Below are 12039 nucleotides of genomic sequence, written 5' to 3'. Positions count from 1 at the left end.
ACACAAAACAAAACGTTGCGCTTTTCTAAGCGTGTAAAATGGATAACTATTTTGTATGGCGGAATACCATAGCAAGTGCTTGTAAGCACTTCGACTTGGCGCAGTAATATCTTCACTCGTGAAAAATCCTCTCACCGGCCCCCGCTCCCTCTAGTGAAGATATTACTGCGCCAAGTCGAAGTGCTTACAAGCACTTGCTATGGTATTCCGCCATACAAAATAGTTATCCATTTTACACGCTTAGAAAAGCGCAACGTTTTGTTTTGTGTCACCGTCCTAGGTCGAGTTACACTTCGCGAGTAACTGTATTTAAATAGGGAAAACGTGGAGGTGTTTGGTAGCTTCTCTGCTTGGCCCATATTAAATGAACTGGGCTAACAAAGTTTCGCCGCAAGACAGAGGGATTAAGTGCACGCACTGAGACGATAGAGGTATGTATCAACTCGTCTTAGTTAAGGGAATAACATAGTTTAATATGAAAAAACGGTGAAGTATCCCTTTAAGCGGAAAAGATTTCCACGTGAAAGAACTCCAAACTAATTTAGTTTTGGCCTGATTTTGTTTGAAAGGACATCACAGTTCGTTCTTCGATTTCGCTTGAAATATGGGCCTTAACGGTATTGTTTTTGAAAACTTTGCACTTTAAAACAGGTTTTCAAAAGTTTGCGTTTTCAATCCCTCAAAAACACTTGTGTAAATGAATGGCCAAAACGCATACAAAGTTTTCCATTTTTAGTAGAAAACAGTGTTGTGTAAACGGCCCTTAAATTGGTTAACACTGCTGCCTTAGGGGACGTTTACACGACACTGATGTCAACTAAAAACTGAGAACTTTTAATGCAGTTTGGTCGTTCATTTACACGACAATGGCATTTCGGTGCCCTGAAAATGCGAACTTTTGAAAACCGTACTGTTTTGTCACTGTGTAAACTACAAAAACGTGAATCTGTGAAAACTATGACTTCATGCACATGCGTATTAAGTGTTCAGTCTATAGACACGTAGTGTTTCTTTACAAAGTGACATCATGCCAGGCCAGTTTGGCAAATACACAGTTTTTTGTCGTTTTCACAGATCCGTGTGAACTGACCCAGGATCGTTTAGTACATCGCTGTCGTGTAAATGTACGTACTTAGTGTTTCAAATACAATATGACTTAATTAAAAAATTTTGGGGGAAAGTTATAGAAACACTATCATGGAATTTCTATCAAGTGGGAACGCAAAAATTATTCATTTTAGTTTGTTCACTACTACAGAAATTTACCCAAACTATGACTTCTAAGAATTCCACTGAAAAATGTGAAAAGGGTCCATCGAAATCTGAGCAACGAGCAAACTTGCCTGAATAAAAATTCATGTGCTTTCTACAATTTCCGAAAATTTCACGTGCCGATTCGTTTTTTTATTTATGGAAGCTTGTTTTTCCGCCACTGAATAAAAAAATTAAAAACACGAGTTGGCATATTACAACAGGTTAATTATGTAGAACATGAAAAAGATAAACTTTCACTACTGTTAACCCCAATTTTAAGAGTGAAAGGCCCTCGATCTCTAGTCATTTTTAAAATGACATCACCTATCATGAGAATATGCATTTAAGTTTTATTCGACCTGGTCTGATAGTTAATGATTTTAAAATATTCTAACCTCTAATGTTTTATTAAAACAGTTTATCTGCTCTCATGCACCCATCTAAGCACTCTGCTTCATTCTCTTTTTCTCCCTGACACAGTCTATTAGTTCAATACTCTGTCCATTTGTGCATCGGGGGTAGTTTCCCATGAATAATGCACCCTGACATAGACATGCCATTATTTCACCTGATGGGTCTTTATGAAATATGTCTATCAATGTTATTGATGTGGGAGTCAGAACAAGACCAATAGACGTTTCAACATTAATGCATTGCATTAGCACGGCACAGATTTACCAATGATGAGCATGGTGCTTTAGGGGGGGAAAAAAACTTTTGTCTTTATCAGTCAAGAGTGCATAACATTATTAACCATACATCATATTAGAGTTGACATTTTCTAAAATAAAGCAATTTAAAATAGTTGTTTACGATTTTATGTCCAAACAATCATCTTATAACAAAATTAATGTTTCAGATGTAGCTGCATATGACTCATGATTTAGCCTTGAGACATTCTAGGATTGTGGGATTTATGCTGCAGCTCATCCTTTTGCATTTGTGTGTGTGTGTGTGTGTGTGTGTGTGTGTGTGTGTGTGTGTGTGTGTGTGTGTGTGTGTGTGTGTGTGTGTGTGTGTGTGTGTGTGTGTGTGTGTGTGTGCATGCACTTTAACGCTGTCCAATTCTGTTGATAAGAATGCGGGCAGAGGATTAAGAGACTTTAGTTGCTTATAGTTCAGATGGCTGTTATACTTGCACATTTACTCTTTCATATGCAATGCCCACCCCAACTCTCTCTCTCTCTCTCTCTCTCTCATCCACCCACATACACAGATTATGTCACTGCTATTAATCTTATAGCATTAACAAGTGCAGTGTCTGCCATGATGTTCTTTCATCTCACTAAAACATTTACGGCTCCCATTGTCTTTAAAAACTAAGTTCCGTCCGTGGGATCCTCTTATCACAAAGTTTAAGTGCGAATGAGGAGTGAGAGAAAGGTAGAGGTGCACATGAAGAGGGAGGTGCACTGGTGCAGGGTGTTCAAAAGAATGGGAGGGTTACTGTTGAATCCTGATGGTCCTCTGGCAGATTGACCACAGCGAAATTGATTCGCTCTTCCCGTATAAACAGAGAGCAACAGGAACAAAAGAGGCTTAAGACTGAAAAGCAAGCATTTCACTTTGAGATTAACTGAGAGTGGCAGACTGATAAAGACAGAGATAAACACAAGAGGTGGACTGACAAAGAGGAAGGTGAGTAAAAAACTTTCACCTTGTTCTTTGCTCAGATGTTATTTGACACTTTAAAGCTGAATTATGCTGGACATAGCAAGCTTCAGTGAAATAACACATCTCTCTTGAACAAATTTGTTATATGTTTTTCCCGTTTTACAGTTTTGTTTCCTTCTTGCTCATAATACGTTCTCCCTATTTTCCTCCGTGAATATTTTCTAAGTGAGAATGTTTTTGGTAGCACTATACAACAAGCTATAGCCTACATCAACACTATTTATTGCAATAGTTAACATAACAATGAACAATACCTTTACAGCATTTATTTATCTGTTAATATTCATTTCTAATTTTAATGACATTTTTAACAAATGTATATTTATAAAAATATATATATATAAATATATAACAACATTTTTATATTTAAAAAATATTGTTCATTGGTAGTTCACGTTAGTTTATAATATCTAATATTAATTTTAATACACTGTAAAAAAAAAAAGTTTTTACTTTTTTTAAAAGTACAATCAACTTGGAAGTCATTTCAACTTAAATTACATTAAACTGACTTTAAAAAAGGAGTTGAATCTTGTTTAACTTGTTTTGAGGAGTTAAAGCAATGTAAAAACATATGTTGTCAAAACTTATTGATCATATCATTTTTACAATGATATAGAATATTACTGTAAAGTGCTACTAAATGCCACGTAGTAATTTTCAGTAAGTTACATTTCCTTTCATGCACTGTGAACTAACATGAACAAACAATGAGCGACTTTATTATTAATATTAACAAAAATGAATAAATACTGTAAAAATGTATTGCTCATTGTTAGTTTGTGTTAGTTAATACATTAACAAATGTTAACGAACGAGACCTTATTGTAAAGTGTTACCGTTTTTCTAATAACTTGAGCTTCAAGAGTCACATTTCTGTAAAGTGCATTCATACTTGATAGAGGATTAATACTTCGATAATATTTGTCAAATGACTTTTGAAATATTTAAATTAATTTAAAGCGAACCACAGTATTCATTTTGAATACTATTACTCTTACACAAAATCATTTTGGTCTTACGGTTTAATGTTAAGAACATAAGCTTTAATACTTATGTTTGAATATGCAACTGTATTTTTCCCAGATTTGTTTGATTTTCATGTAAGTCCAGCATGTTAGTTGAATGGATTTCATCAAAGCAGCACTGTCTCATTATGTCTTTCTCTGTCTCTGTTAGTAGTTCATGTCTGAGAGAGTGAATGGCTCATGGATGGGGTCTGTCTCTGTCCCGTCCTCTGTCCCTCATGCCTTCCGTTCACAGCTCTCTTCATCCGCTGACCTCAGCATAGCCATCTTCCTCATCATCACGGGTCAGTAATCTGTTTCTATATCATTATTAATGCTTCATTAGAATTTTTGAAGATAGTATTTTTGTTTAGGGTTTAGCAAATGAAGCAAGACCACAATTAAAAATGCTTCTAATGTCCATTCTCTTCCAATTTTTTTTCATCACAGATTATTATCCGCATAACAATTTATTCAGAAGCTTGTATTCAATGCGACAGACACATGAACTGCATATTAAAACCTATTTATACTATAAAATGAATTAAAGTGCCCCATTTTGCTTTTTTAAAGGTCTCCTATAATCGGTTTACATGCATAAGGTCAAAAAACACTTTAATTTTCTCATTATATAAATTGCAATACCTCTTTTCTCAGTGTCTGAATCAAGGATTCAGTCTCTCTAAACTCCTCCTTTCTGAGAACCTACTTTGCTCTGATTGGTCAGATGGCCCATTCTGTTGTGATTGGTCTACCACTTACAGCGGGTGTCAGAAACTAAACATCCCTTACCATATCTGAATTTCAGCCCCGGAGGCTTCCTCAATGCATTTGCTTTTTGTGTAGGAGGTGAGACTGGAATTACTGCCTCGTTTCAGGCCGTTCAGAATCGGTTCTTTCTTTTGGGAGATAATAACTACATTTGTCGTGCACTTTGATCTTTTGAACTTTGCTGACCTTTACATTCACAAACATATATATATAATAAGGTAATATTCGAAAAAGAATAAAAGGGGAACTTTAAAAGGTACATCAATAAATGGTAACACTTGACATATATCATGTTTTGTTTATAGGTTTTTGTAAAGCAAGTGTTTTATGTCAAGTGTTTGGTAACTACGACTGATCTGCAGTCAGAACCTAAGCAATGTAAAGGCCTGCCCTCTACAATCAATACACTGATTTGCACAGCAAATACAACTGCAATGACACAGCCATTTAAAAACTGCAGTGCAACCAGAGGGGTTTACATGCAGCAGATCTAACACAGTTATGTTTGTCTTACAATGGCTGTGGGTTCGGAAGGATCATATGTACTGGTGTGCTTGTATGGAAAACAAATCTCACAGTAATAAGATAATGTTGATAACATCAAATCAACATTTTAGCTTTTTAGCAAGTCATTTTACTGTACACAGAACATAAAAATGTTACACTAAAAAACATTGGTTCATAGATTGACCAAAAGTGACCTTACTATTAAAAAACCCATAAATTATACATGAATTAATTGTTTTTCCTTTTAAAAGATTTTGTCCCATTAAATATATATATTTTTTTTATTCCATAATATTTTATTCATATTATTTATATTAAACTGAACTACAAATCAATTAACAATCAATCAATACTTTTTAGCTGAAAATATTTTTTAGTCTACTGCAAAAAAAAGTACATATATATGTATATATATATTATATATATATATATAGGTCAATGGAAAATTATTTTAAATAAAATTATTTTATTTAAAATTATTTACTCACTTTATTCTATAGTTTGAATTCATTTTAAGTACATTTAAATAATACATATTATTTTGTTTTGTTATCTTAAACCCCCAAAATGTCAGGTGGTGCAACCATCCGAACAAATGAACAAACTAAGAAAACTATTTAAAATGGTGTCTTAATAATAAAAATTAAAAACTAAATACTATGCATAATTTTTAGGTTTGAAACCTTTTATATAAACAAATGTTATAAATATCACTATAGTTTTAAAGCTGTTGAGATAATTGAAAACCTTTTGTCCAGCAATTTGTAAATTCTTATATGTCAGGGTGGCACAACTGCGAACATGGCTCTAATTGACAAGGTAAAAACAGTAACATGATAATGCATCATCCAGAAGGGAAGTGAAGTGAAAAGGTTTGTAGATCTCTCTCAAATACTGGTAAAAACTGTTCATTTCCATATTATATTGGTGCACTTTCCATGTCAGGTGGTACAACTTACAAGTAGCCTATACATACAACTGGTTGTACGCCTGACATAAAAATAGTCAAAAAATGAATTTAAACACTTTGAAATGTTATTTGGCAACTGAGACTTATGTTTAAACACATTGTTCATGACGGAAAAATATTCTTTACATCAGTTTTGTAAATTTTTTAAAATGTAAACCTTTCTATATATAAAATATATATATACATGTATATATATATATATATATATATATATATATATTCCTTACTGTAAAATTACATCTATTGTCCCATTAAAAACAAATATAGGCCTATATTTTTTATATTATATAATTATATATTTAAAATGATCTATTTAGCTTTAATATGAACTAATGGTCTGAGTAAGATGACGGTCAACACTAAGATCAACTTTTCTGTCCCAGGTGTGGTGTCGGTGGTTGGGAATGGACTGGTTTTGGTGGTTTACGGTCAGAGGAGAAAGAAGCTCAGAGCACACGAGCTGATGACTATCAATCTGGCAGTGTGTGATTTCGGCTACAGCCTGCTGGGGGCGCCGTGTCTCATCATCTCAAGGTAGGCTGCCATCACTGCACTGACCGCAGGTTTACAGAGCATGCGGTTAACATGCATTTTGAAGGGTTTCACTATTTTGCTTGGCATGGCAATAGTGTACATTACAAGTATATAAAAGCTCTCTTTACTAAAGCCTGTATTAGTCTACGACATCGTGTGCATAATGCATCACTCGCTCTTGTTATTATCCCTCCGAGTGTGTGAGTGCCAGTCAAGGTCAAAGTATTTAGCTGGTTAAGAAAGAAGATTGACAATCCGAATATAAGCCATTGATGATGCTATTACATCATTTAGAACATCTATGCAAGGAATAATATTGATCTGATTTGACTTTAGAGAGGATTTAAAAGGGACATTTGGTCAGGGGAAAACACTTTAGATGTGCTTTATTTTTTATGATTGCTTTATTTAATTCATGTCTTTATACTTCTCTGAATGACAGGAATAGATTTTTGAGGAAAAAGAAAACAAAAAATCCTAACACTTGATGGAATTTGGAGTGCATTCTCAAGGGAGCCGAAAGGGTTTCACTTTTATGTAGCTGAAAATATTTTTTTCCTCCAGCAAACCACCCAAACATGCCCTCAGGTGAAGGAAGACATAGAAACACTTCTGTGAAAAAAAGAAGAGAAAACAGTGTGTGGAAAAAAATCATCAGGCCTGACTTTTTGGACTTTTTTCATGCCTAACTACTACTTTGTGAAACCTACAGTTTATAAAGAAAAAAGAAAAAAACGTTTAAAGTGTAGTCTTAGAGAAAATAAAACTGCAGAATCATCACATCTGCAGAATGTGAGCATATTAAATAGAGTTCTTATGGATATTTTTGGATTTGCTGTGCTCAGGATTTTGTTAGTGCTCTAATTTTTTTTTGTTTTTCCCTGTTTGTCTCTCTTAGTCTGTCCCATGCATGGATTTTCGGGGAAACAGGATGTATGTGGTATGGGATTCAGGGCTTTGTTTTTGGTATTGGGTCTCTCATCACCACCTGCCTCATCTCCCTCGACCGCTGCTTCAAAATCTGTAGCTTTCGATATGGTAATTCTCACTTTTTTATTGTTTGTAGTGTCATTTTGTTTAGATTTTGTACATCAGTTTTGTACATTATGAATTGAATTCTTGAACATTACTGAGACTTGCAATTAAGGTACAGTTAAGGCCTACCCGGTCATTCGTTTCCACAGCAGGATGAAAGTATAGAATTTGGTTGTCCAAAAATAAAAATTAGCATTATCACCCACTTCACACATAAGAGACCTCAGATATATGAGCACACATTAAAGTATTAGTATCATTGCCTTAATATTACTGAATAGTTTGTATGATATTAATAGGTTACTTATAAATTCTGTATAAGAACGGTATTACATAAGCACAATGCCACTAAGTCAAAGCTTAATCTACATTGTAATTATATTAAATTAATTTAATTTGTACTGAACTATTTTGATCAGCTGTTAAGTAAAATAAAATAAAATAAAATAAAATAAAATTAAATTAAATTCTGGATATCCAAAAAAAACTTACATTTCCCCAAAATGTTTTCCAAAAAAGAATTCAACAGCACTTATTTTTTCCTCAGGCAGAGAGAGAACAGCAAATGCTGAGAAAATTAGATCTGATTTATAATTGAAGACATTTATTGCCATACAATAGCCATAATTACAATTTGCCTCCCTTTAAAGTATTGTATGTCATTGCACAAAATCACCCAAAAAATTATAGTTGTCATTTAGGTATGTGTATTCAGTGCAAAACATAGATTTCTTTTTCTGATGGACTGCGCATCTTTCTCTCAGCTAACAGTATCATCAGGCTGTGACAATCAATACAAAAATACATTTTAGTCCTTTGCAGCAACTATAGACCAATAAAGCAAGCTTTTAGATGTTTACTAATGTACATTTTCCTTTGTCTCAGGTCAGTGGATTGAAAGAAGGCATGCCTCTCAGTCTGTCGCTCTGGTGTGGATCTATACATTGTTCTGGGCCTCACTTCCGGCATTTGGGTTTGGTAGTTATGGCCCGGAACCGTTTGGAACCAGCTGTACCATAAACTGGTAATGAACCATAGCCGTAACACTGTAAAGGGGTTGCTAACCTATTCCCCAGTGATTTGTTGGTGTTTTCAGAGTGCATTCTCAAGGGCTTTCGAAAGGCTTTCACTTTTAAGCAGCTGAAAGTTATTTTACCCACAAACCAGAAAATATGCGTTGATGTGTTCATGCATTGCTTCCTGTGGCCACAGGTGGAGGATGAAGTCTTCACTCAATGATAGAGTCTATATTTTCCTGATCCTGTCGCTCTGCTTCGGAGTTCCCACCCTCACTATCATCGTTTCATACCTTGCTATTCTCATCAGGGTGAGATAAACAGAGAGATTATCAGTATTACTATAGATTCTAAAACACTTACTTGAAGCTAAGATAATTTTACCTCATTCTGATATAAAAAATGTCATGTTTATTTGACAGTTAACTGCCAATGTTGACTGAAGAGCCATTAAGGTGAAGTGAAGTGTTGCTACAGTGTTGTGTGTTTTCAGGTGTATCGGTCTGGCCGCATATTGGCTTCAATCCCTTCATCAAATGTCACTCACAACAGCAAAGATCTTCGGCTGACAAAGGTACAAGCTCTAACTGATCACCCAGAATACCTTTGGAAAGGACCCTCTTCACAGACATAATTATTTAACGTAACTAACGAGTGGGCGATTTTGTAAGAATTCATACTATTTGATTTGAACGAAAACATTTCTGAGGGAAAAAAGTAATTATGAAGGTCCACCCCTAAACCTAACCCTTAGTGGTGTGTAAGCAGGTCGTACAAAAATGTACGAATGTGATTGTACGGATTCATATGAATTCGCCACCAATTCGCCAAAACGTATAGCGGCCTAATAGTTATGAAATGCCATGAAAGCGGATTGGTTGTTATTGTTCACAAATATGAATGAATGAATGAATGAATGAATGAATGAATACATTTTAATTTTTTTAAATTAATAAATAAAATAAAATAAAATAAAATAAAATAAAATAAAATAAAATAAAATAAAATAAAATAAAATAAAATAAAATAAAATAAAATAAAATAAAATAAAATAAAATAATAAATTACTGTGAAACAAATGGAACTAAATTAAATAAATGAAAAATTGTGAATGGCTACAAATAAATGTTAGTTTTTGGTATGCCTTGACAGCTTGCTTTAAAGTTGGTAGGAAATTAGAAGCTGTGATCGTCAGAATAACAATAACAGTAAACTATGCTGAGAATTTTAACACATTTTTTTTTTAATGATACTAGTTAGCACAACTTTGACGGCCTTAAAACACTAAAAGATAAATAAATACATAAAAGGGACAAAAACCAAACTAAATTAAAAATACTATCTAAAAAAATAAAAAAAATATAGATAGCCCTGCTGATTTCATAGGGGACCTTATTGGCCCCATTTATCACAGGTCTGGTACAACGTTTGTCTCCCCTAATTCTGGCCCTGCTTTTACCTCCCCATTTCTATTCAAGTTGATCTTTTTCATGATTCACATACAGTTTCTCATTTCCTTGTAGTAAACAGTTTCTGAAACTTTCTGTTGCAGATAGCAGCAGTGGTGTGTTCCTCATTTCTGATCGCCTGGACTCCCTATGCGATTGTTTCACTGTACTCGGCTTTGACTGCCAGAGAAGAGCACCTTGCTGAAGCCGGAGGAACGGCTGTCCCGGGAGGAATATCGGGAACAGCCGTCGGCCATGGCGGAGGCTTCTCTGACGTCTTTGGGTTTCCCTTCCTCATGAACTGGACCTCTTCAGAACACTTCGGTGATGCTTTTGGTACCTGGAGGAACATGACTTCAGATAATTCCCATTCAGTAGGGCATCATGGATCCAGTTCAACTGTGGATTCTGCACATGGAGGAATGGAGGAACACCGGCCACATCTTGTGTCCATCCTGAAGCCAGAGGTCACGCTCATCCCTGCTTTATTTGCCAAATCCCACTGCATGATAAACCCCTTCATCTACCAGATCATGAACCGCGACTTCAGGGAGGACGTCTATGATCTCCTGTGCTTAAGAGGAAAAGATGGAGAGAGAAGGAGAGTAAGGAGCACAGATGGAAGTGATTCTGAAGGTCAGGAGCTAAATGATTAGATTACTATTAGATCTTTCTATTGAATTCTATCTTATCTATCTCCGTCCGTCCGTCCGTCCGTCTATCCATCTATCTATCTATCTATCCGTCCGTCCGTCTGTCCATCCATCAATCCATCAATCCATCCATCCATCCATCCATCTATCTATCTATCTATCTATCTATCTATCTATCTATCTATCTATCTATCTATCTATCTATCTATCTATCTATCTATCTATCTATCTATCTATCTATCTATCTATCTATCTATCTATCTATCTATCTATCTATCTTTCTGTCTGTTTATACGTTTCTATTCATTTGAATTTCTCTGTATTTTTCTCACATTTCTGTTTCTATTTCTGTATTTTCCACACATGCAGGTCATCGTGGAAGCATCACTCTCTCTTATATTCACAGCTGGAGAAGAAGAAGCACACCTACAAGCCAGCCATCTGGGGAGCGTGTGAAAAAAGATTCCTCGCGGAAGAGTAGAGAGAAGAGAGGGTCCTGTCGGGACAATGCGTCAGTCGGGTGGACATCGTTGGACACTACAAACTTAGATACGCAGGCCAACTTAGAAAGAGAGAGAGGGAAGCAGGTGGAAGGAGAGATGAAAAATGATTTAGAGAATCCACCTCTAGCAGCTTGTTGATGGGCGAGGAGTGATGCCTGCTGATATCTAAGACAGAAACAGTAGTTCTTAATGCAGTTAGTTAGCTCAAAGTATATGTTTAGTTAAAATATAGTGGGGTTTTTTTTGTCATCTATTGTGTAATTTTACACACTAATGCACTCATTCAGTTTCACATTGGTTCTTTGACACATGAAGCTCTAGTATTTTCATATTTATTTTGTCCTTTGTATGTTTATTATTGAATCCAATGTATTTATTTATTTATTAATCTTTTGTGAAACCAAATATTTTAAGAATTTATATATTGTATTTATGTTTTTATATAGGCTCGTTAGAGAGCACTATCCAGTCCAAAGTACTGCAAAATACTATTTCTGAATAAATGTGAAATGTAAATAAAACGCACAACAATGAAAAGACTTTGATATGTTTATTTTGTAGTTTGCAAATAAAAAATAAATAAATCAGAAGCCCTATAAGATGAAGTACAATGGCTATTTGTTGCAGATTTTGTGACGTCAGCGTTGCTTTGTTAATATGATGCATG

The 12039-nt window shown here is 34.9% G+C and overlaps 1 protein-coding gene across 3 annotated transcripts; it reads left to right on the top strand.

Annotated features, from left to right (window-relative positions):
* The first annotated feature begins 2516 nt into the window (after positions 1-2516).
* opn9 (opsin 9) lies at positions 2517-11909 on the top strand. 3 transcript variants are annotated; one of them, XM_082150381.1, is made up of 9 exons: positions 2517-2892; positions 4108-4240; positions 6567-6717; positions 7616-7755; positions 8638-8776; positions 8965-9079; positions 9262-9342; positions 10321-10852; positions 11276-11488. In XM_082150381.1, exons 2-9 carry the CDS (start codon positions 4114-4116, stop codon positions 11323-11325), a joined length of 1335 nt encoding a protein of 444 aa, XP_082006507.1. In that variant the 5' UTR covers positions 2517-2892; positions 4108-4113; the 3' UTR covers positions 11326-11488. The 3 variants fall into 3 exon arrangements, with proteins under 3 accessions (XP_082006507.1, XP_082006505.1, XP_082006506.1); XM_082150379.1 differs by having other exon boundaries at positions 2770-2892; positions 11239-11909; XM_082150380.1 differs by having other exon boundaries at positions 2875-2892; positions 4111-4240; positions 11239-11909.
* The last annotated feature ends 130 nt before the right edge of the window (positions 11910-12039 follow it).

This window comes from Leuciscus leuciscus (genome assembly GCF_965113295.1).
Source record: "Leuciscus leuciscus genome assembly, chromosome: 20".
Lineage (NCBI taxonomy): Eukaryota > Metazoa > Chordata > Actinopteri > Cypriniformes > Leuciscidae > Leuciscus > Leuciscus leuciscus.
The sequence above is the reverse complement of the archived record's forward strand: the minus strand, read 5'-3'. Positions and strand labels throughout refer to the sequence as shown.